The following is a 25,412-nucleotide window of genomic DNA, read 5'->3' on the forward strand; positions in this document are numbered from 1 at the left end:
CCTGAGCATTGGGCAAAGGGGGGGGTTGAATGTACTTTTACGGGACACAGCATGACGTCTCCGCTCTAGAACCGCCACTGCACACATATAGGAAAATGCAACTGTGTTTAGTGGCGGTTGTAAAGCAATTTTAGTGGGGACGCCATGCTGTGGCCAGGGGTTTTGACAGAGGGGCACAGTTTTAAACACATAAGCGCACGCACACACACCCACGCTTTCACATCTATGCACAATTCAGTCTTCTATTAAGCTATGTGTGTAAGTAAGTGTCTTTGGAATATAATAGTAACTCTTTTTTGTCTCATAATATTCATATCTTATTTTTGTAATACTAAAAGTGTTTCACCCTAAAAATAATTTTGCTCCCGTTTTTTTTTTTTTACTTCTTTCTCATATTTCAACTAATTCTCATAAATGACCCTTTTCTCATAATATTCCAAGTATAAACAGTACGACTACATCACTTGCATCTCCACATTACTGGTACCCTTTCCTTGCTCAATGACTCTGTACTTGTGTTTTATGTCCTAAATGTATATTATTTCATGGTGTCTTGTTTGCCGTCGTACTGGAGGATACAAATTCTTTGTGTGTTTTCAACATACTTGGCCAATAAAGATGATTGTGATACTTTATGTATTTAAAAAATAAAGTAAAATGTATTTAAAATAAAATATTAGCTCAAATATGTACTTTATATTGATTATATTAGCTTTAATGATTGTTGACTTTGAGCGTTGACAGAAGCGAACGCGGCCTTGCAACTTTATTTTGAAGGTGTCTACTTCAAACTGGAAGTCTTTTATTTTGTTCTTCGTGATCCACAGGCGATTTGTGCGGAAGTTGCATCCGGCACTAGTTGAAGAACAAGAAGGAAAGGAAGAACAAAATAAGAAAGGAGGATACGCTTCTTGTCCTTTTTCTTCACCCCCCCAAGCCCCCCACCTGACTTCCACTCGCAGAGGAACCGCCGTGTTGTGCGAAGCCTCCGCTCATCTTTAGCCGACTTCAGGGCTCCTTCGTCGGCCTCGGCGACTTGCGGTAAGTCGGTGTTGTGTTGTGCTGCGCGGTGGCGGGGGTCTGCTTTGCGTGCTCATTGCGGGGATGGCGGGGCTGTTTGCGGGAGACATATTGCCGTCTGCGCCATCGCACCGCCATACTCCTTTTCCCGTTTGGCTTTCAAAGTAAAATGTGATCTGACTGGCTCAAGCGTTACTTCGTGTCTTCTCGCAGCCATTAGGTGGCACTAATGATGCACTACATGCTTGTATTTCTCGTGTGGTATGTTCGATAGGCCCGTTCCACGCTGGCCTTAGCTTTTTATTTTTATACTTGTGATTTACTTTGCAGGCGTAGTCTCAAGAGTTTTCCAGTCGCGTAAACGCTTGTTAGCTTATGGTTAGCTTTTAGCATGCTAGGTGGGCCGTGAGGGGCCCTTCCCCTTCCACCTTCCGCGCTCAGCGCTCCCCCCTATCGGACACACTTAGACCCACTCAGCGCCCCTAAAATATCCTCTTCGTTGAAATTCAACTTGTTTGCTTCAGAGTGAAGCTAACAAGCGGCTAGGAGTATTTTTGTTCCGGTGTAAGGAAGCGCGACACATTGAAAGTGCGTCAGAAAAGTAGCTGCTATTATTCTTGCACTGTAAGTGTTTCACATTAAATGCTCGACGTTATAATTATGTACTTAAATGGGACGTATTGCGGAATATTGACTTATTTATATGCTGTATACAAATCGTTGAGTCTCTGAAGTGCCTGCCCACCCATCAAGAGTGAAATTAAACAACCAACTTCTCGTTTTCTGCCTATTTCTGAAATGCCAATGGACCATATGAAAGGCAACACATGAAGCATTTCCGGTGGAAAGGTTAGGTTGGGTATGAGATTTTAGTGTTAGCTTGTTTCAAGCTACCGGGGCGCCATATGACCGAACAATAACCTCACTCGTTAAATGTGTGATAACGTGGGGTTGTTTAATAGGTATAGTCATTAGTTATTTTTGATTTTTACAGTGTGTACACATCACACACATCTCATCCCAATTCCTCACAATGTTCGTCTGGCCTTCCACGGGGCCAAAGTATACATTGTGATTGTCCAGCTAGACTTCTTTGGCAACTAGAGCTTGTTATCAAAGTAAAATCACCCGCAACTCACAGAAACAGTGATTGCATCGGATTATATTAAGTTGAAAAGTAGGTGCAGCATGGTCGTCAATGGAATGCAGATAGCCTTCCTAAAATGCTATCAGTGACATAATATGACAGTTCACAGATGTCAAACTGGTGGCCCTAGCGCCCAGATCCGGCCCTCAACATCATTTTATGTGGCCCACGAAAGCAAATTGTGTTTCGACTTCATGTTTCTTGGGAAAATACCAAAATTGGTGTCTTGTATAATGTTGAGATATTGCAAGCATTTTATGTTACAATCACCTTTTGGGAATAAATGTAATAATAGTTGAACGTTTTTTATTGGCTTCTGATTTTAAAATGTGCTATCCATCAATTTGTTGGGTATATGTCATTATATGAGACAATATTTTATATGGGTTCACAGTCATAACGGCCCTCCGAGGGAAGCCATAACTACAATGTGACCCACGACAAAAATGAGTTTGACACCCCTGCCTTAGTCATTCGCGTAACTGTGTGGCTGGGATTCTGGTACCTTTTCAAGTTGAAATTTCATCAAACATTTTTTGACTTTTTAAAGACGAAGGGAGAGTTCCTCCAGCCACCAAGTGCGGTGTGCCGCTACGTTCAGCGTCAACTCGGATTTGTGTTTCAACATGTTTCCTATGTTGTCACTATGTGTTTGCCTTGCGACTGGAAGTTAACACATCACCTTACCCCAAATGCAAAAGGGTGCTATTATATCAAAGCCAAAAAGTAGGCACAGCTGCAGTGTTGGCATTAGTTTCTGAAAATAATGTTTGGCTAAATTGCCAGCGCGGGGTCAATTTGTGGGGGGGCTATTTGTGTTTGGCCATGCCAATGCTACATTAATTGACAAATGTATTTCAGTGGCATAGTAATGAAATGCTGCATCCACCAGTGGCACCGCAAACTAATATTTATGGACGCTCGCTTGAGATGAGGTGACAGCGGTAGATTCTTATAAATGACTCTCGTCATTATTGCTCCGTGAAGTTGTCGCCGCTGCTGAAGGGAGGAAAAAAAAATGAAGCAATTAAGGAACTGTACAGTAGTGACCCCTCATATGGGCATGGAGAGCCACAGTCGCTGATGCACTTCCAGCTGTTTATTGAAAGGGGCAAACAGTCAAACACACAAATAGAAAATAAAAACACTCACAAGTAGCTGTTGTAGGCCACCACTCCCGCTCAGCTGCTCACATGCAGACTCCAATCTACCACACTATGTATGATAGATGATGGTACAAGATGGCCCTTAGTTTACAAAGAAAAACATGCAAGCCTGGCCGTATTTTTTGCAAAAACACACTTTAAAAAAATAAAAATAAATAAAATCTCCCAAACGCATGTGGCAAAAGGTGTTTTGGTCTGATGAATGTAACTTTTTGGTCAGCATTCCAAAGGGTCAGCACTCAAAAAGAACACCATACCCAAAAGTGAAGCATGGTGCTGGCGCCATCATGATTTTAGACTGTTTTTCTTCAGCTTAGTCAAGGTAGAAGGACTTATGAACAGTTCCAAACAACAATCAGCGCTGGAACAAAAAAAACAATCAGGAAATGTCTACGAGAACAGCTGCACTTCATTTGGGGTGACTCAAGACGCGCACTGCAAAGGTCCCATGCTACACTTTTTAAAAATAAAATAAATAATCGTTGTCCTTTTATTGGGTTTGCCAAATAACTTGGGGTTGGAAATGCCCAGGCTGCCCCTTTCTGATTTAATATTCAGTATGTAAATAAGCTTTGCTCTCCTTGGATCGCTGTTCTCCTATGGAGTTTGACTGCGGGAGTGTTGTACACACCGGACACAAATTCGTTTAATTTGCGCCAGACGTACCTGGAGACAAGGAGGGCTTTCTCCTGGTGAATACAGACACCATTTCTTAAATTTCTTGAGAGAGAGAGAGATGGAGTACGAGAAAGAGGTAGAGAGAGAGTATAATTGTAGGGCTCGACCAATATGGATTTTTTTGAGGCTGATGCCGATTCTGATGTTTGGCATAGTAAAATTTCGAGAACCAATTAATCAGCCAATTGATTTAAAAATATATAATAAATAAAAAACTTCTTTCTTTGTCCCTCAACACTTATAACAGTAAAGATGTGAATTCCAGGCGTAACAGTTGACTGTTTTGCAATATATTGTCCTGTAGTTTGTATGGCCGATTAATATGTCGGGCCCTACTTTTGATAGCATGGGACCTTTTAAATGGCGGCAGGTGTGTCCTGACTCCTATTTAACATTGAATGTGATTGGTTCATTTTGAACACAGCCAGACCCCTAGTTATAAGAGGGTGTGCACACTTGTGCAAGTACGTTACTTCCCCTCTTGGAGAGAGTTGCGTTCTATGGGTTGAAGGTCACATTAATGGTGGAAATAGTTTTGAAATGATTTATCATGGTCTCTCTCTCTCTTTTTTATTTTTTTTTTAGCATCACCAAAACGTTTTTGATCAGGGCTGTGTTGCCTTTTTATAACCACCATAGTTGCTGCTTCACTAGACTTTACACCGGCCTGATCAGTATCGGCCGATAATTAGCATCTAATGCAGATCGGCTTTATTGTCATAATTCGCCGATTTGATCAATGATGTTAAAGACATTTACTCCATGTCGCCGTCGTGTACAGTATATTAGAATCCAAAAGCTAGTTTATTTTTAGCCTTGTCGCGTGTCTTTTGACGTAGCACTGTTAATATCTGACCGCCATTAAAGTTATTTATAAAAAAAAAAAAAAAAAAACATGTCGGCGGTGTGGGACAGATAACACGTAATACCCTGCCGGATCAGACTACAAGACAAATTTGGTATTTCATGATTGCACTATGTCAGACTACTGCAATAAAATCTTGTATTCCGATACCACCGCATCTCGTTTTTTACGATCACTGGGCTTCATCTTGTCAACTCAAACGTGACCTGATAATTCGTTACCATGGCGATGACAACAATAATGGATCGTGCCGTGTGTTTATAAGAACAAAATGGGGGAAAACGTGTGTTGGTGGTCACCGGTGCTCGGGAGAGGTCGTTCGTTTAAGCCTTGCTTGAGGTATGTTCACGTACTTTTAATACGAGACGGATCGCAAGCAGGCAACAAAACGTTATGTAGCCTAGAAGAAGAAGAAGAATCACCTTTATTGTCATGAACATGCATGCATGCACATGACATTTTTTCTCTGCATTTTACCCATCGCAGTGAACCCATACACATGTTAGTGGAACACACTGGAGCAGGGGGGGCAGCTGAAGCGCCCGGGGAGCATTTCGGGGTATCAGTGCACACCAATAAACAAAAATGTCACAAAAAGTGGATGCATTAATTACTGTATGTACTTCCTCCCATCAAATGGAAAACCATTCATTTGTTCTGTCGTCACTATGCCTCACTGGCATAAATAGATGAACAAAGATACATTATTTATTGTAAATATAATTTTTGGAGCAATTAAGTACACAAGTATATACAGTAAATGAACAGGTCATTTAAATAGACACATTGCTCCATCTTGTGATCGGTTATCGTTTTTTTAAACTCTCTGATCGGTGATCGGCCCCAAAAATGCTGAGCGTGTAAAGCCTATGTGGTGTCTCGCAGGGCGATGGCGAGGCCGAGCCACAGCGACCACGTCCTTCAGCAGCTGAACAACCAGCGCGAGTGGGGCTTCCTGTGCGACTGCCTCATCGCCATCGGCGACATCTACTTCCGGGCGCACAAGGCCGTGCTGGCGGCCTGCAGCTCCTACTTCCGGATGATGTTCATCCGCGAGCAGCAGGGGGCGGCGCGCCTGGACCTCAGCGACATGCAGATCAGCGCAGAGTGCTTCGACCTCATCCTGCAGCTCATGTACCTGGGGCGCATCGCGGCGGGCACGTTCGACTTCGATGACCTCAAAGCGTCCATGGTCTACCTGCAGATGTACTACATCCCGGACTCGCTGGAGGACCTGCGCGACATCCGCAGCGGCTCCAACCTGACGCCGTCCTCGTCCGAATGCTCTACAGCGGCCGCGTCATGCGGCGGAAAGATGTTGTTCGGAGTGCGCATGTATGAGCGGAAGAGGACGGCGGGCGCTCAAGAACCTGCAAATGGTGTCAAAACCGTCAGCAGCTCTGCCAGGTACTGAGGTTATAGTAGTTTGAGAGTTGACATTAGTTTTTGGTCACAAATATCTGTCGTTTTGTTATATTTTATGTATCAAGAGTACTAGTGGTATCAGTATTTGGTATTTGTATCAGTCAGTACTCAAGAGTGAGTACTGGTATCTGTCTGAAAAAAAGTGATATCAAACATCCCTATAAACTTTTCTTTTTTTTTTTGACCAGTTAAGTAAAATTTTATTAATTTCTCATGGTACACCTAATGTTAAGGAAAAGGCCAAATAATTTTGATGTATTAGTTTTATTATTCTTGTTATTAAATTGATAAAGATGAAAAGGAAGCTATAATTATAATTGGTATAACCCTGCCAGGTACCTGGGGGGGCCGCCCGTGATTGAGGAGGCGTCGGGCGCCTCCGTCCACGGGGCGGCACTCCCAAGCGCGGACGCTGGACATACGGCAGAGCAACCGTGCGATCTGAGGAAGCGGAGCGCAGGAAGGAGCTCGACCCTGAGGGAACGCCCTCGCTTCGGCCGCACCTTCACCTGCGACGACTGCGGATTCGTCTTCAGCTGCGAGAAGCTTCTGATCGAGCACATCCTTACCTGCACCAACCGCAAGACCTACGCACCTGCCTGTAGCCTGGACGGCGACAATGACTCCGCCAAGGCAGAGAGTTCTGCTTCAGACGGCGCAGAAGACCACAGGATGCTTGCTGACCTGGGCTCCGTCGCGGCGGGGCCCAGCGACGGGGCGGGATCCGCATGCGTCATTTCCATCAAGACGGAACCCGGAGAAAGCCCGCACCCTGAGGACCGGGAGGCGGGGGGCGGTAACGGAGCATGTGTTGATTGGGGGCCAGGTGACGAGAACTGCGAGGCGGCACCCGGCGTTTCCGGTGTGGAGAGGGCCGACGAGCGGTGCGAGAGCGCCATGTCAGGAAGCGACGCCTCTGCAACGTCGCCAGTCTTTTTCAAGGTGAAAGACGAGGAGAGCACAGAGGGCACTCCGTGCGAACTGTGCGGGGCACTGTTGAGCGAGGACGACAAGTCGGCCCACTACCTCTCCAGCCACCTGGGCCACATCTGCGCATGCGGACGCTGCGGCCAAGTGCTGATCAAAGGCCGGCAGCTCCAGGAGCACGCTGAGCACTGCGGCGAGTCGGACGAAGCGGACGAGCCTCACGGCGCAGACGATGGGCTCCTGGAGGGCGCCGACCTGGCCTGCCCTCACTGCGGCCTGCCCTTCGAGAGCGAGAGCCTGGCGCTGGAGCATGCCCTCTCCTGTCCCCACGAGGCCGACCCGATAAAGCCCGGCGGCCCCGATCACCGGCGCAAGCACTTCTGCGCCATCTGTGGCAAAGGCTTTTACCAGCGCTGCCACTTGCGCGAGCACTACACAGTGCACACCAAGGAGAAGCAGTTCACCTGCCAGACGTGCGGCAAGCGCTTCCTGCGTGAGCGCCAGCTGCGCTTGCACACGGACATGCACCGCGGCGTGGCGCGCTATGTGTGCCCTGTGTGCGACCAGGGCACATTCCTCAAGCACGACCACGTGCGTCACATGATCTCGCACCTGGCGGTCGGGGAGACCATCTGCCAGGTGTGCTTCCAGATCTTCCCGGGTGGTGAGCAGCTGGAGGAGCACATGGATGTGCATCTGTACGTTTGTGGCGTGTGCGGTGACAAGTTCCGCCTCCGAAAGGACATGCGCACGCACTACAACCTTAAGCACGCCAAGAGGCTGTAGCACGCACACGCAGCGCATCCACGGACTCTGCATGAGGAGGAAACATACAGTGCTACATTAACTTACGAGTTTAATTCGTTCAGTGACCACGCTCAGAAATCAAATGTCTCGTATCTCACATCATCTTTCCCCATTAAAATGAATGGAAATGCAGTTAATCCGTTCCAACCCCCCAAAAAACATCCCCAATTATTTTTTTTGTTTTTTTGTAAGGCCAAAAACATGACCGTACGTAATGTACTGTACGTCCTGTTGTTTTATTGACAGTTGGCAAACCAGCTTAATAGCACATTTTTGCCACCAGCTGTCCACAACAATTGTCCTTCCACTGCAAGGAAACCAATGTGAACTGATGGTGGCCAGATGTTGTGAGGTGTGCTGGCGCCATATAGCGGTGAAGGGTCTGAAGTACACTTATATCTCAACTTTTGCGCGTATCTATACAAAAAAAATTATCAATTGGTGTAAGTCGAGGCACTCGTATGTCAAGGCACCACTGTATACAAAGTGAAGTCAAGCACAGGTGGCGCCACGGTGGTCCCGAATCAAATTCTGCTTAGGGACCCAAAAAAGCTGGAGGCCGGCGACGACTTATGCAAAAAAGACGGGTTTCCCTACATTTTGAACTCCCATCTTCTTACACTCCTGATTGGTCGCCGTGGCGTCGGGGTTTCGACCCAGATGTCGGATGAAACGGGATTCCTGCTGGAATTGAAACTCAGGTTGCAGTGATTCATGATGAGGGACGAGGATGATGATGGGGATGTTTGTAGTGCTATATGCTGTACACAAAGCTTAATCAAGTGAACTGATACGTTCTGCGTAAGGAGTGATTGGACCCTAACGCAATCTCAAGTGTTTAATGTGTATGTGTTTCCATTATCAACTACACACTTTGAATAAATAACTGCACACTTCACTTAAATGTCTTGATTTCTCACCTGAACTTCGGACGAGACTATCCACTTTAGGATTAAGTACCAGAGTTGAACAAACTTTATTTTTGATATCAAATATTTGCGAACAAAGATTAGAATTGAAACAAATGATGAAACATCTCATTTATCTTCTTATTCAAACATTACAGTTACCAGAGGACCGAGGTTCAATCCCCGGCCCCGCCTGTATGGAGTTTGCATGTTCTCCCCATGCCTGCGTGGGTTTTCTCCGAGCACTCCGGTTTCCTCCCACATCCCAAAAACACATGTAAGTTGATTGAAGACTCTAAATTGCCCGTTGGTGTGAATGTGAGTGTGAATGGTTGTTTGTTTGTATGTGCCTTGCGATTGGCTGGCAACCAGTTCAGGGTGTACCCCGCCTCCTGCCCGAAGATAGCTGGGATAGGCTACAGTACTCCCGCGACCCTAGTGAGTATAAGTGGCTCAGACAATTGATGGATGGATGGCTAGCGAAAGGACAACAGTAGCGTGATTGGCACATCTTTGCCACAGTTCTGTGGTTTTGGGCTTCAAATCTGGGCCCCAACTGGACGAACCCTGTAAAAAAAGTTTATAATTGTTAATATTGATAAACCCTAAATGTACATAGTTTTTCAAACTCAATCTACAACATCACACTTAAAAATAAATGCAAAAAAAACACATGATTTAGGAAAAAAAGACTCTTTGCAACTTAAAATACCAATTGCTACTTTCCTTTTAGCCATTTTAGTTTGTTTTTGACTCCTTGATACATACATTCATAAATACATACAGTGTACCCGTTTATCGCATTTATGTTATAAGAGGGTGTGCACACTTGTGCAACCACATTTTCTGAGTTGTTCATATTTCCCTCTCAAAGATGTGTGTGTATATATATATATATATATATATATATATATATATATATATATTACCTCAATTGAATTGTACAGGTTATAGTGCACATAAATGGCTGAAAAAGTTTGGAAATCGTTTTTCTTGGTTTATTTTTTTTAATATGAAGAAAACCTGGCATTTGAACAGGGGTGTGGAGACTTTATATATCCACTATATGTATATATGTATGTCTATACAGTACATAGACAGTATATGAATATTAGAGCTCGGACTCGCCGTCTCAATCCCCAATCGCTATTTGCATTGACAGTAACGAATGACTAGTGAATCACAATTGAATCGTTACTCCTTGTACTTCTGCATTCTGACATAAAGATGTCATTCTCCAACAAGTGAAAAATCCAATTTGATTATTTGAAAACTATCTATAGCCCAGTGTTGGACAGATTTGATTGAGTGTAAACATCCATTAAAATGTACAATTGACTTTTTTGACCATTGAGTAATATCAAATTGAGGCCTCTGTTAGGCCGCTGCAATTTTGGGGTCTGCAAGCAACCTGGAAGAGGCCGGAGTTGAACCCGGGTCCTCAGAACTAGGAGGCAGATGTGCTAACCAGTTGTTCACTGTGCCGTTTTATTATCATTAATTAACCAATTATTTAAGATAATTATCATAATATTATAATTTTATAATGATAAGATAAAAAATTAATGCAACAAATATTAGAGAACGCTTGATAACGTAAATTGTAACTTTTTTTTATAAAGTAGAGTATTATAGAGGGCTATTTTTCCTTATTAAAAAACAAAAAAAACTTTGTTTTTGGGGGGCTGGTACATTTAATTTTCAACCGTTCATTCCACGAATTCCACTCATATCTCAAGGCAGCACTGTATACACAGTATAACTCTATATAGCATATATACAGTGGACAGGGTAGACCGAGTGACCCAGTTAAGAATCTGAAGGCCAGGTTATGATGTGATGTCTGTGCTCAGCAGACATAAGTTCAAAAATAATTTGCATGACAAATATTTGCCAGGGGGCGTCCGTCGGAGGGCGTTGATGCCCACGGTCGCGTAACGGGCCTTAAGTAGGACCACCGAGCTGGGCGCTAGCACATTCCCCCCTGACATCTGACATCCCGAGATGGTGTACCAGTGGTTGATTGCTGCCTTGCTGCTGTGCGGCCCGGCTGGGCTTTGGGCTCAGGATGCCTCAAGTGAGTGTGACCACCTTTCACCCTTTGAGCATCTCTTCCATTTCCTTGATAACCAGTTTAAGGTCCGTGAATTAGTTTGCTTACAGGGCACTAGTAGAACGACTGTGTGCATTACTAAATTAAATTAAATGTCATACAGCAGTGGAAAAAAAGGTCTTTAGCAAACCAGTCGTTCTACTATTGCACTGAGTTGTCTTACTAGTGCCGACAAAACACGTACTGGTCTATGGCCCTTAAGCAGGATATCAAATATCTGGAATAAAAGCTCAAAGGGCGTTCCATATACACATGACAACTTGAGCAAGTATGAATGTGAGCCATCAGGTGTTGTGTACTTGTTGCAGTGGACCAGCAGGTAGCGTTCTCAGTGGCCCTGAAATCCAACGACGAGGTGGCCGACGACCATGGCCCCTTCAACACAGAAACCACCCTGGTGTTCAAGAGAGTGGTCACCAATGTGGGGAAAGGCTATGATGACAACACAGGTAGGACGTTACATATCACCCAAAAATACGCCAGCCTGTTGACTTTTTTTCCCCATCCATCCATCCATTTTCTGAGCCGCTTATCCTCACAAGGGTCACGGGCTTGCTGGAGCCTATCCCAGCTATCATCGGGCAGGAGGCGGGGTACACCCTGAACTGTTTGCCAGCCAATCGCAGAGCACATAAAAACAAACAACCATTCACACCTAGGGGCAATTTAGAGTCTCCAATTCATGCATGTTTTTGGGATGTGGGAGGAAACCGGAGTGCCCGGAGAAAACCCACGCAGGCACGGGGAGAACATGCAAACTCCACATAGGCGGGGCCGGGGATTGAACCCCGGTCCTCAGAACTGTGAGGCAGACGCTCTAACCAGTCGTCCACCATTTCACCGACTTTTTTTCTTCGTTTATCAAAAACATAAATGTGGAATCTGATGATCTTGTTTCAGTGTGCACCACATCATGCAGTTGTTTGTCGTTTGTGGAATTACACACACAAACAAAACGCTTTTCTTTCAAAAAGAGTTTCATAAGGTTTAGCTAAGCAAGTCGCAAGCAGTGGCGAGTGGTCAAGAGAGGGCACCGCACCACCGTTGCTGCGTCACCTTGAAAAGGGCAAAAATCAAAAAATTGAAAATGAAAATATTACAAATTGGCGGCACGGTGGCCGACTGGTTAGAGCGTCAGCCTCACAGTTCTGAGGTGCGGGGTTCAATCCCCGTCCCCGCCTGTGTGGAGTTTGCATGTTCTCCCCGTGCCTGCGTGGGTTTTCTCCGGGCACTCCGGTTTCCTCCCACATCCCAAAAAACATGCATGAATTGGAGACTCTAAATTGCCCGTAGGCATGACTGTGAGTGCGAATGGTTGTTTGTTCCTATGTGCCCTGCGATTGGCTGGCAACCAGTTCAGGGTGTACCCCGCCTCCTGCCCGATGACAGCTGGGATAGGCTCCAGCACCCCCGCGACCCTAGTGAGGAGAAGCGGCTCAGAAAATGGATGGATGGAATATTACAAATTATATATATTATATTATATGTATATTTTAGATGAATATGATTGATTAGTTTATCTCTGTTGACACAACTTGAACCTTTGACGTTTTGGCATTGACTCTTGTTAAATCTTTAACAAGCACAATCAATCCTAGTGCCATCCAAAAGAGATTGCCGAGGTAGGGCGTTGAATTCCAGCACGCATTAGCCTATAATGTTAAATAGACTTACCATTAAACCCTACAAAAATTGTAACATGAGCCTGACTCGATTCAACTCAGTCTAGTCGAGTCCCCCACCTCTGCAACACACACACGCATTCGTTCTTTGGGACACTAACAAGGTGGCGGTCTTTCTCTCCCTAGGCATCTTCACTGCCCCCGTCAAAGGTCTCTACTTCGTCACCTTCACTGGCGCCGCCGGGTCGGAGGGGGGCATGAACGCGGCGGTGATAAAGGACGGCGTCAACATGTTCGCCATCGCCGACAACAAGAACAAGTTCAGCAGCGCCACCAACAGCATGGCGCTGCAACTAAATGCAGGGGACAAGCTGTGGGTCACCTTGTGGGCCAACCAGAGGATCTTTGACCAGAGCCGACTCACCACCTTCAGCGGTTTCCTCATCAGCCCACTCCCCTAACGTCACCTGAGGCTGACAGGAGCTCTTCTTCAAACAAGACAAGCACAACAAAAAATAAAGACATGCAATCTGAAACAAATGTCTGTCTGTCTATCTATCTTAGCTTACTATATTATATTACTAAACTATTCAAAGCTACTTGGCCCTGTGTGAAAAAGTAATTGTCCGCCTTTATTTTTATTTTTTTTGTGAGTACATTTTCACTGACCACACCCAAGCATGATTACCTTCAGACCTGTTCAATCAAGAAATCACTTCAACAGACCCTGCCTGACAAAATGAAGTCAACCGAAAATCTCAAAATGCCATCATCTCCCAACATTCTAGAACAGATGAGCAATAAAATAATTGATCTGATCAGTCTGGAAAGGGTTCCAAAGGACTCCAGCAACCACGGTGGGAGCAATTATCTACAAATGGAGAAAACATGGAACAGTGATGAACCTTCACAGCAGTGGGTGGACTACAAAAGTTACCCCGAAAGTACGGCAATGACTCATCCAGGAGGAAACCAGGACGTCTAAAGAACTGTAGGCCTCCCTTGCTTTAGTTAAAGTTAGTGTTCGTGACTTAACAATAGTCACTCATGGTGTAGTGGTACACTCGCCTGACTTCGGTGCGGGCAGCATGGGTTCAGTTCACACTCAGTGACGGTGCGAATGGTTGTCCGTGTCTATATGTTCCCTGCGACTGACTGGTGACCAGTTCAGGGGGTAGACCGCCTTTCGCCCCAAGTCATCTGGGATTGGCTCCAGCGTCCCGTGACCCTGGACAGGATAAGCGGTTGAGAATGGATGGATGAAGTCAACAATAATGAAGAGACTGGGCAAAAATGGCATCTATGGCAGAGCTCCAATGTGAAAACCACTGCTGACCAAAAAGAACAAAGGCTCACCTTTGGGAGAATATTCTATGGAATGACGAGACGAAAGTTGACCTTTTTGGAAGGTGTGCATCTCGTTACATCTGGAGTAAATGTAACACGATGACTTGCTGTGATTGATGCAACTGTGAACTCTGCTCCACACCAGAAAATCCTGAAGGAGAATGTTCGGCCATCAGTTTGTGACCTCAAGCTCAAGCGCACTCGGGTTCTGCGAATAGGACAACGATCCTAAACACACCGGCAAGTCGACTTCTGAATGGCTTTTTTTTTTTTTTTTTAAAAAGAAGGTTTTGGAGTGGCCTCGTCAAAGTAGAGACTTGAATTTGATTGAAATGCTGTGGCATGACCTTGAAAAGGGTGTTCATGGTCCAAAACCCTCCAGTTTTGCTGAACTAAAACAATTCTTCAAGGAATGGTGCTCCAAAATATCTTCACATGTGAATGTGAAAGACAGTTATGGAAAATGTTTGATTTCAGGTGTTGCTGCTGAGGGTGACCCAACCAGTTATTAGGTATAGGGGGCAACTCTTTTTTGCTCACAGGGCCAGGTAGCTATGAATATTTGTTTTCTCTTAATAAATAAAATGTGCATTAAAAACGGTGTTTTATGTATTCTTGGGTTGTCTTTGTCTGACATTTACATTTGTTTGATGATCTTAAACATTAAAGTGGAGAAACTATTTAAAAATATATATTTTAGAAGTGGGTAAATAGTTTTTCACAGCACTGTTATTTATCTGTGAGTGGGTCCTCACCTTGTTGGAGGTACTGAACCCTTCAAGTTTCATACGCGCATTCACACACACATTCACGGAGCTCTTTGTAATTGGAAAAATTAAAATGTGGTTAATTTCAAATTCAAAACAGGTAACGGTACATATTTTATTTGTGCACAAAATGAACCAAGCATCTGTTGCGCACAAAATCCCTGTGTTGAAAGAACAAAACCAACAAAACATGAATGTCACACACACAAAAAAAAACATATTTCAATAAAAAATTATTGTAAATGAATTTGAATTTTCCTGGTGCCTTTCACCTTGTTAAGTCCCACTCTCAGATAGTTTTCAGAACAATGTCAGTTGCTTTTCATATCTGCAAGAGTTGCTTGCTAAAATTGGTCCGGTGCAAGCCAGCCCATATTTGGAAGTGCTTGAAGTAGCATGAATGCTTTTCCTACTTGTTGGTTTATTGCAAATGAACAATAAATAGATACAACACGTGCCTTTGAGTTGTGGGCCTATGGTGACATTGAGCTAATTGGGCAGAAGTGTCTGCACATTCCATGTTTGTGGACGGCACGAAAAGCCAAAATAGGATGTCTGCCCTAACCTAACCTAACAAGAAGCAGTGCAGCCAAGATAAACAACTCTACTGTCGGGAATAAATGAATACAATTTCATGGAGCAAGTATTAGAATTTAGGTCGTAAATGTGGATCAGTGGCATTGAATCAATCGCATCTGGACTGTTCTGTTTGTCTCGCAAATGGACTGTTCAAGAAAACCAGAACAGTTCGGTTGCAATCGATGTGATTGCCTGAGAACGTGAGCTGTCTCTCACAACTGCTAGAAGCTGGAACATTCCCGTCATCCTCAACGTACTTCTTGATGTTGATAATGATGATGATGATGATGATGCCCTGACAATGAAATGGCGCGGATGAATGCGAATATTTACTGGTCGTGCTTTTTTAACGGTGGCGATCCTGCGTTGTCCAGGCGCATCGCGTCAACAGTTGGAAGTCGAGTGCACTGACGGCTGAGCTAAAAGCAGGTGCAGGCCGCTAACTCAGCGGCCTGCACCTTCTTTTGAGGATTGGAGAGGTTTTTCAGCATAAATTCGCACTGTTCCATCTGTTACACCAGACCAGCAGCGAAGGCCTTGCTTACCCTGACTCGTCAGCACTGCGTTACATGCTTAAAAATCATAAAACACAGTGTGTTGCCACTCTAGTGTGGTGATTGACGTGCTAGTTGTTCTTTGGTCAAGCAGGCAAATGTTGTTTGTCTGCAAATGTTTGTGACCAAAGTCTGCATTCTCAAACTGTACAAACTTTGACAATGAGGGTGAAGTTCAGGTAGAAAGTGTTCAACTAACGCCAGGAAGCTGCTGCGCTCGTCATTTTAGCGATGGCGTACTCGTGCTTCACCACCGTGGCGACGTTGCTCATTGTGTGCGCTGCCGGCGGCCTTCATGCTCAGATTTTTATCGGCGATGAGCGCATAGAGTTTGAACACGAAACAAAAGTCCTCGTGAAACAGCTGGCGGCACGTGTGGACAAGCTGGAGAGCGACGCCGCTGAAGCAGGTCAGTTGAGAAGATGATATGTTCAGAACGAGGTCAGTTGATGAGTTGAAACATGAACCTCATCTTTGTGGTGTGTTTGTGCAGCCAAAGCGCCGGTCTCCTTCGCGGCGGCGTTGTTCACCACATCGGAGTGGATCCACCTGGGCCCCTTCAACACAGACACCACCCTGGTGTTCAGGAAAGTGATCACCAACGAGGGCAACGGCTACGACTCCAACACAGGTAGGACGTCATCGCCTCTCTGACCAAGCGACATCTCGTCTCGCCTCAACCCACTTGTCCAGTGAACCCCCGTTTGTCACAGGGGGAATACGTTAGACGCACCTGCAATAAGGGAAAATTTGCGATATTGAGATTTGCAAAACCATTTTGAAAATAGATTCACCCCTCTCACACCAAGTAAACACATTCATACATACGTATAAATACAAATGGATCTAAAAATTTGGAACTTACCTGTATATGTAGACTGCCATTAAAAAAAAAAGCCATTATATAATACGGGGGCGCGAAAGCTGAACTGCGAAATAGCATGGCTTGTACACCAAAGGTGTCCCATTGTGGGATACTCACTACGAATAGGAATCAATAATCTCAATCTCATACTTTTTTACACCAAGTACCACATCAAGAAATACTTACCCCTCCAAGTACCACTATCATGGCCAACATTATTCCCGAAAAGTATCTCATATTGTCGTAAGCCGCTCTAACATTTTGCAATTTGAACATTGACACTGTGCTTAAATATATGAAAAATAAAAGGACTTTTCTTAAATGATAGAAATGTATTGCACATGAAACATCAATAAAAAAATTATACCTAAAGACATTTTTAGAAGAACAATTTTTGACGAGTAAATGCAAATGTTTTGAACTTATACATTAAATAGAAGTGACCTCAATTTAGTCAGTGATACTGTCGTGTACCACTAGGGGAGGCCACGTTACACTGGTGGTACTAGTAGTACCACACTGAGAATCACTGTTTTAGACCTATCAGTTTGTTTCCTGTAAAACAAACAAACAAACAAACAAACAAACATGTTTTATTGTTAAATGGAGAAAAGATCAGAGAAAATTGCAATTGATTTCAAATAGTTTTATGAAAAAAATACTATACCAGGATCTATATTATATAAAGGGATGTAAAATGACCTATACATTTTGGCCACATTGTACAACACTATATATGTAGAAAGATCTTTTGTGTTATGATATCATATAATATACATAATTATAAGGACATCAATGACATCAAATGTCATTTGTATTTTTTTCATTCCCTCACCCAATGAGAATCGATAAGAGAATCAATAAGGAATCAGATCAATAAACAGTATCGATAACTGAATCACGACATACTTATCGATTCCCACACTTAGTGCTAAGATTCCGGTGGTCTCCACCCCACAGGCATCTTCACGGCTCCCGTCAAGGGTCTCTACTTCATCCTCTTCAACGGCAATGTGGGGAACTCGGGCGCACTGAACGCGGCGGTGCTCAAGAACGGCGTCAACATGTTCGCTATCTACGACACCCAGGGCACCTTCAGCAGCGCCACCAACGGGATGCCACTGGTACTGGAGAAGGGAGACAAGCTGTGGGTCACTCTGTGGGCCAACAAGAGCATATTTGACCAGAGCCGACTCACAACCTTCAGCGGCTTCCTCATCAAAGCCTTGTGATAAGAAAGGGCACCTCGCAGGAAGCCACACAAAGCCACGCTCGATCACATCAATAAAAACGAAAAAAGTCTTATAACCACAAACCACTATGTGTGTTTATGTGTGTGTATGTGCACTTGTGTTTGTGTCTTTGATTTGTGTGAGTGTGTGTGCATTTGAGGTTGTGTGTGTATGTGTGTGTGATGTGTGCGTGTGTGTGCGTGTGATGTGTAGTGTCATGTTGGCGGCGTGGCAATGATGCCATGAGTAACAAACAAAATACAGCAAATGCACTCTTATGACGGGAACAGACAGGAAACTGCAAACACACGGCTGCATTTATTTGGACTCATTTTTATTGTGAAAACCAGTACAGCTTCCTTTGTGATGTCAGATTGTGTTGTGATGGAAAATTGTGATGGAAAATTGGAAAAATGGGCCACCTGCTTAGAGTGCAAACTGTGAATATCATTAATCATAATCATAAGAATCATGTCACGATCAGTGTTGTTGTTCTTCATATAGTCAACTGACTTCATCATACTTCATCTTAGTCTTGTCGCCCTAAACACAAGCCTGTCAAAAAAACCACAAATTGTCACATTAAATACATGAACTATGTAAAAATGCAACGTTAAGGTGCAGCTGGGGTTGTTGCAGATGTGTTAGCATGCTAGCTTTAGCATTCTGCTTTGAGTGACAGGTGCCTTACTTGTGAGTCAGTCGTCCAGATTTTTCTTGGCGCCCCCGTCCCTGGTCTTGGCCCTCAGTTTGTTGACTTGGCTCTCGGCCACGTCAGCTCTCTCCTGCGCTTCTTCCAGCTCGTGTTGCAGCTTGCGCACTTTGGCCACGTTGCTGTTGGCAGCCTCTTCGGCCTCCTCTGCGGCACGCTTGTAGATTTGACTTTCACCTGCAGCTTGTCCACCAAGTCCTGGAGTCGAGCTACATTCTTGCGGTCTTCCTCTGTCTGGTAGGTGAGTTCTTTGATGCGGCGTTCGTACTTGCGGACACCTTTGATGGACTCGATTCCTCTACGCTGCTCCACCTCCAGCTCGTTCTCCAGGTCTTTGATGCGAACCTCCAGTTTCTGGAGCTGTTTCTTGCCACCTTTCATAGCGATCTGTTCGGCCTCATCCAAGCGGTGCTGGAGGTCTTTGATGGTCTGTTCCATGTTCTTCTTCATGCGCTCCAAATGTGCGCTGGTGTCCTGCTCCTTCTTCAGTTCTTCAGCCATCATGGCTGCATCAGTGATGGCCTTTTTTGCCTTTTCCTCTGCGTTGCGATTCTCTTGGACCACCTCCTCCATCTCATTTTGCAGGTGCATTAGGTCCGCCTCGTGCTTCTTCTTCTGGTTGATCAGGCTGATGTTCTGAGAGTGCAGGAGCTGCATGCGCTCTGTAGAGTCGCTCAGTTCCTGTTCGGCCAGTTTACGGCTTCTGTCCGTCTGCTCAAGTGCGGCTCGCACCTCCTCCAGCTCAGCCTGGATCAAGTTGTTCCGACGTTCAACGACGGCGATGTTGTCCCGCAGGTCCTCGTTCACGTGCTGCAAGTCATCCAGTTGCAATTGAGTGTCCTTCAGGAATGCCTGGAGGCTCTTGAGTTGTTTCTGGGCGTCGGCCGCTTGCCTGTTTGCTTGGCTCAGCTGGATCTCCATCTCGTTGAGGTCACCCTCCATCTTCTTTCTCACTCTCAGCGCTTCGTTGCGACTCCTGGTCTCAGACTCCAGAGAGGACTGGAGCGATTCCACCACACGTTGGTAGTTTCTCTTGGCCTGCTCCATTTCCTCGTCCTTCTCTGCCACTTTCCGCTCTATGTCGGCCTTCACTTGGTTGAACTCCAATTGGGCTCGCAGGATTTTGCTCTCTTCATGCTCCAGAGAGCCTTCAGCCTCCTCCAGTGCTGACTGCAGCTCTGCCTTTTCTTGCTCCAGTTGCTTCCTCATCTTTTCTAGTTCACAAGCACTTCTGCCACCCTCCCCGAGCTGGTCGTTTAGGTCCGAGATCTCCTCCTGCAGGTTCTTGTTCTCTCTTTTCATGGTTTCCAGATGGTCCAGGCACTCCTCGTAAGCATTTTTCAGTTTGAAGAGTTCGGTGCTTAGAGTTCGCGCCTCCTTCTGGGAGGCTTCCAGCTCACATTGGGACTCCTCAAATTTTTGTTTCCACTCTGCCAGGACTTTGTCGAAAACTCTTTGTTTTTTATCCAGCCCCGCAGAAGCTGCATTGGACCGCTCCAGGTCCATCATCAAGTCCTCAATCTCATTTTGGAGCCGGTGCTTGGTCTTCTCGAGTGACGAACACTTGGCATTCACCGCTTCGATGGCCTCCTCGGCCTCCTGCAATCTCTGAACCAGTTTCTTTTTTGCTTCCTCCAGCTCCTCGGTTCTCTGGATGGCGTCGGTTTCATACTTGTTCCTCCATGCCGAGACCTCGGTGTTGGATTTAGACAGTGCCCTCTGAAGCTCAGCCTTGGCTTCCTGCTCCTCTTCAAACTGTTCTCGGAGCAGATCGCAGTCGTGGCGGGCAGACTGCACGGCGTGTGCCAGTGCATTCTTTGCCTTGACTTCCTCTTCCAGTTGTCTGCGAAGGTCTTCTACTTGTTGGTTGTACGAGTTCTTTCCTCTGGTAAGCTGTGAGATCAAGCAGTCCTTCTCCTCCATCTGCCGTCCAAACTCGCCATTCTCACCGAGCAGCTTGGCCCTCTGGGTGGTCAAATCATTGACGGACCGTTGAGCCTCCTCGTATTTGCACTTGTACTCAGTCATGGTGTCCTCCATTGTTCGGCATATCTTTTCAACGTTGGATTTGGTCTTGGCCATACTCTCCATGCTGGAGGCGAAGTCGTCCAGTTCTAGCTTCAGCTCACTTTTTTCCTTCTCCAGTTTCTGCTTGACTCGCTGGAGGTTATCGATCTGCTCACCCAGTTCGGCGACGCTGTCGGCATGCTTCTTCCTCAGCGCGGCGGCGGTAGCCTCGTGTTGGAGGGTGGACTCCTCCAGTTCCCTGCGCAACTTCTGGAATTCAGTATCTCTCCTCTTGTTAAGCTCCACCTGTGCCGACGAGGCTCCGCCTGCCTCCTCCAGACGTTCGCTGATGTCCTCCAGCTCGCGGGAAAGGTCAGAGCGCTGCTTCTCCACTTTGGCTCGTGCTGCACGCTCAGCGTCCAGCTCCTCCTCTAACTCCTCGATCCTGGCCTGGTTTTCCTTCAGCTTTTTCTGGAGCTGTCCCGAAGCGACCTGCTCATCCTCCAGTCTGGAAGTAATCTGGGCTGTCTCAAAGTCCTTTTTCTTAAGCTTCTCATCCAGTTGCTGCTTGTCATTTTCTAAATCCATCAAGCTCTCCTGAGTTAGCTTCACGTCCCCCTCCAGCTTTCTCTTGGAACGTTCCAGCTCCATTCGAACCTTCTTTTCCTGCTCCAAGGAGCCTTCCAGGTCGTCCACCTGCTGTTCCAGCTTCACTTTGGATTTGTTCAAGCTGTTGGCTTTGTCCTCCTCACTCTGAAGGTCATCCAGTGCCTGCTGGTGAGCCTCCTGCAGTGCTTTCTTTTCTTTGGTCAGCTTGAGGATGTTCTCGTCCTGAGACGCCATCTCCTCAGTCAGGTTCCTTACCTTATTCTCTGTGGCGTGTTTCTCTTTCTCAATTTTGGCCAATGTCAGCTCAAGATTATCGATATCTTTCTTTAACTCGGAGCACTCATCTTCCAGCTTCCGTTTCTTGGCCGTGAGGTCTGCATTCAGTTCTTCTTCGTCCTCCAGTCTCTCATTTATCTCCTTGAGCTTGGCCTCCAGTTGAATCTTGCTCTTGATGAGCTGATCGCATCGTTCTTCAGCATCGGTGAGCGTGTCTTGCTCTGACTGAATTTGCAGAGTCAAATCATTCTTCTCTTGAAGGAGAGTCACTATCTTCTCCTCCAATTCCTTACGGCGAGTTTCAGATTTTTCCAGGGCTTCCTTCAGCTTGTTGAACTCGTCCTTCATGTTGGCCATCTCCTTCTCGGACTCTGCACTCTTCAGCAGGGGTTTGATCTTAAAGAAAAGCTTCATCCACGGCCAGTTCTTCACGCTCAGGAAAGAGCGAAGATTCCACTGGATGACCATGAGGGCATCTCTGCGCTCGACTAGTTTAGCAAACTGGGCCCTCATGAGTAGTGCACGAGCGTTTGCCTGGATTCTGGTGATGATGCGCGAGAGCTGTTCATCTCGCATCTCCTCCAGCGTTCCCAGTAGGCCGGCTTTGAAAAAGACTTTAGTGTGGCCAAACTTGTACTGTGTGTGGTCGATGTCTAGAGATGAGAGCAGCTTCTCTGCGCTCTTCTTACAGTCCATAAACTGACCCTCAGGGATGGCAGAGGCATTGAGGATTCGATACCTCTGTTTGAAGTCTCCGTAGAGGACGCGATTTGGGAAACCCTTCCTGCAAATTCGGATGCCCTCCAGAACACCGTTGCAACGCAACTGGTGCATGACCAGACAGTTGTCCATGACTCCCGGAGTCTTCCGCTCGTTTGGAATAAGGCAGCGTACAAAGTGTGGATGCGTTGTCTTCAGATTGTTCATCAGCTTGTTGAGGTTCTCTCTGTGAAGAGCCGACACCGTCTGGAAGGAGGACCCCTTCTTCTTGGCTCCTTTTCCTCCTTTGTCACCACCGTCAGTCCCTGAGTAACTGGAAAATAAGAGACTTAGAAGCTTGAGTGAGGACTTCTGATAGAGACCGACAACTGTTTCATTGAGAGGATCTTTGTTTTTCACCAGCCAGTTTGTAATGTTGTAGTCCACGGTACCGGCATAATGTACGAGGGCAAAATGAGCCTCTGCTTTTCCCTTGGCAGCCCGGGGCTTCTCAAACATTTTGTTCTTGCCCAGATGATTGTCGTAGAGCTTGGACTTGAAGGTCTGGTCGCTGGCTTTGGGGAACATGCATTCTTCCTCCAAAATGGACATAATCCCGAGCGGCTTCTCAATGAGATCGATACAAGCCTGCAGGTCCATGCCAAAGTCGATGAACTCCCAATCGATTCCCTCTTTCTTGTACTCTTCTTGCTCCAGAACAAACATGTGGTGGTTGAAAAACTGTTGCAGTTTCTCATTGGTGAAGTTGATACACAATTGCTCGAATGTGTTGTAATCAAAGATCTCAAAGCCAGCGATGTCCAGCACCCCTATGAAGTACTGCCGGTGCTGCTTGGTGTCCAGGGACTGGTTAATCCTGACCACCATCCAGTTGAACATCTTCTCATACACTGACTTTGCCAGGGCGCCGATGGCATAATAGACCTGGTCCACACTCTGGCCTTTGGTCACATACTCATTCCCTACCTTGACTCGGGGGTGGCACAACCCTTTGTTGAGGTCGGCGGAGTTGAGGCCCATTAGGTAAGCAGACTTATCCGCTGCCTCCGTCCCGTCGGGCTCGGCTTGCTCCTCCCGCTGCTTCTGCTTGAACTTTAGGTTGCCGTAGTGCATGATGGCGCCCGTCAGCTTGTAGACGCCCATCTTCTCCTCAGTGGTGAAGCCCAGCACGTCAAAAGCGCTGTCTGTGGCCATCAGCTCCTCCGAGTCGTTGATGGAGGCCACGGTGACTTCTCCCTGGGAGATGTAGGAGTAGTCGTACGGGTTGTTGGTGATCAGCAGCAAGTCTAGCAGGTCTGGTTTCTGATTGGACAGGATCTGATAGAAGATGTGGTAGTTCCTCTCAGCTTTGAGCTGAAAGGAGACGCGCGACTTCTCTAGCAGGTACGTCTCAATGTCAGCGGATGACAGCTTGCCGCTGTTCCCGAAGTGAATTCTGATGAACTTTCCAAAGCGGGAGGAGTTGTCGTTCCTCAGGGTTTTGGCGTTGCCGAAAGCCTCCAGAGCTGGATTGGCCTGGATGATCTGATCCTCCAAAGTCCCCTTGCTGGAGTCCTTTTTGCCTGCCCCGCCAACGGCAGCGATGCTGGCAAAATACTGGATGACCCGCTTGGTGTTGACGGTCTTGCCAGCTCCGGATTCTCCGGTGATGAGGATGGACTGGTTTTCCCGATCCGTCAGCATGTACTGGTAAGCATTGTCGGAGATGGAGAAAATGTGGGGAGGAGCTTCGGTCCTCTTTTTTCCTCTGTAGGCGGCCACCACCTCAGCGTCGTAAACGGGAAGCCACTTGTACGGGTTGACGGTAACGCAGAAGAGGCCGGAGTAGGTGTAGATCATCCAGGCGGCGTAGCGCTCCTTCAGGTTAAACAGCACCGCCGGCTCATGGAGGAAGGTGAACATCGCCATGTCTTCAATCTTGTCAAATTTGGGGGGATTCTGCGGGTGGAGGTCAGCCTCCTTCACACTCACCGTTGTCCCGTCCTCCTTCTTCACCTTTACCATGCCACCCTCTTTGCCCTGGATTTGTCCCTTCATGTACTCCACCTTGTCGTCCACCACGAAGCATTCCGTCTTGATGTCGAAAGGCCTGGTCTGAGCTTCCAGACGCTCCTTCTCCGACTTCCTGAGGTATGGCGCCGCGTTCCCAAACTCGCCCATCGTTGCGTCAGACATTTTGAGTACAAAGAGACTGAAGCTAAACTGTGACGCCGGGACGAGAGGACACGCTTTTAAAGGCGCCCGCAACACCAAACAAGGAGATGAGGCAGGAAAAAGGAGAAAAAATGGACGCTAAATTTGTCAGTGGAGACGCGACAAGGTCACAGCGGTGACCTTGGACTGTCAGGAGGCCATATTAGGAAGATCACAAACGCTCCTTATCAATGTCACCTTGCAGTCCTCTGCTTCTTTTAGAACACATCAGACCCAGTAGGCTACATCCGTGACGCCCCTCACATACGTGTGATGGTAACAAATAAAACAACAAAAGATAACTTAAGTGTTTTGGTCTCAATTTGAATGTTAGATTGTGTGCATGTGTCTGTTAATGTGCGCATGTGTGTGTGTGTGTGTGTGTGTGTGTTGGCCCAAGAAAGTGAGATGTATATGTGCCTGTTATCAGTGTTACTTAGTGTCTGTTTTTATCTTAGAGACACTTTTATTTTAGAAGTGCATGTGTGTGCGTGTTTGTGGTGACAATAAAAAGATGACTAGCTTGTTCTTTTTTTCTATTTTTTTGTAACACTTAGTCTCTCTCACTCATTATTATTATATGAAGTGACTGATTGGTAACCAGTCCAGGGTGCAGGGACAGTAGTCTGTCTTTCACGTGTGCATGCATTGTTTGTAGTGCGAATAAAAAGATGACTAGCAGGTTCTATTTTTTTACTCTTAGTCTCTCTCATTATTATTATATGAAGTGATTAAATAGTGACCAGTTCAGGTTAGAGTGACAGTAGTCTGTCTTTCCCCTCACTTCATGTGTACCGTACAGAAAAATGTCAACATACAGATAAGACACATCACGCAAAACATATTTTGACTGAGTGAACTACTTGTGGAATG

General features: G+C 46.1%; 4 protein-coding genes and 2 long non-coding RNA genes across 6 annotated transcripts; 4 read left to right on the forward strand and 2 right to left on the reverse strand.

Moving 5' to 3' along the window:
• Positions 1 to 811: 811 nt before the first annotated feature.
• zbtb1 (zinc finger and BTB domain containing 1) lies at positions 812 to 8,933 on the forward strand. The gene is made up of 3 exons (XM_061754413.1): positions 812 to 1,041; positions 5,762 to 6,283; positions 6,637 to 8,933. The coding sequence occupies exons 2-3, from the start codon at positions 5,766 to 5,768 to the stop codon at positions 8,012 to 8,014; spliced, it is 1,896 nt and encodes a 631-aa protein (XP_061610397.1). The 5' UTR covers positions 812 to 1,041; positions 5,762 to 5,765; the 3' UTR covers positions 8,015 to 8,933.
• Positions 8,934 to 10,860: 1,927 nt separating this feature from the next.
• On the forward strand, positions 10,861 to 13,218 carry LOC133468474 (complement C1q-like protein 2). Its single transcript, XM_061754424.1, has 3 exons — positions 10,861 to 11,020; positions 11,365 to 11,505; positions 12,865 to 13,218. Exons 1-3 carry the CDS (start codon positions 10,948 to 10,950, stop codon positions 13,137 to 13,139), a joined length of 489 nt encoding a protein of 162 aa, XP_061610408.1. The 5' UTR covers positions 10,861 to 10,947; the 3' UTR covers positions 13,140 to 13,218.
• A 2,878-nt stretch (positions 13,219 to 16,096) lies between these two features.
• LOC133468508 (complement C1q tumor necrosis factor-related protein 3-like) lies at positions 16,097 to 18,105 on the forward strand. The gene is made up of 3 exons (XM_061754502.1): positions 16,097 to 16,334; positions 16,419 to 16,556; positions 17,751 to 18,105. The coding sequence occupies exons 1-3, from the start codon at positions 16,157 to 16,159 to the stop codon at positions 18,020 to 18,022; spliced, it is 588 nt and encodes a 195-aa protein (XP_061610486.1). The 5' UTR covers positions 16,097 to 16,156; the 3' UTR covers positions 18,023 to 18,105.
• Positions 16,245 to 17,822, reverse strand: LOC133468509 (uncharacterized). Its single transcript, XR_009785513.1, has 2 exons — positions 17,700 to 17,822; positions 16,245 to 16,658 (listed from the first exon to the last, which is right to left on the reverse strand). It is a non-coding gene; the product is annotated as an uncharacterized LOC133468509 (long non-coding RNA).
• Positions 18,106 to 18,335: 230 nt separating the features above from the next.
• On the reverse strand, positions 18,336 to 24,639 carry LOC133468507 (myosin-6-like). The gene is given in 3 exon segments (XM_061754501.1): positions 18,336 to 18,577; positions 18,714 to 18,899; positions 18,902 to 24,639. Coding segments are annotated over 2 exon segments (5,799 nt in total). The 5' UTR covers positions 24,522 to 24,639; the 3' UTR covers positions 18,336 to 18,577; positions 18,714 to 18,720.
• On the forward strand, positions 24,032 to 25,067 carry LOC133468510 (uncharacterized). Its single transcript, XR_009785514.1, has 2 exons — positions 24,032 to 24,240; positions 24,412 to 25,067. It is a non-coding gene; the product is annotated as an uncharacterized LOC133468510 (long non-coding RNA).
• The last annotated feature ends 345 nt before the right edge of the window (positions 25,068 to 25,412 follow it).

This window comes from Phyllopteryx taeniolatus, chromosome 18, assembly GCF_024500385.1.
Source record: "Phyllopteryx taeniolatus isolate TA_2022b chromosome 18, UOR_Ptae_1.2, whole genome shotgun sequence".
NCBI lineage: Eukaryota > Metazoa > Chordata > Actinopteri > Syngnathiformes > Syngnathidae > Phyllopteryx > Phyllopteryx taeniolatus.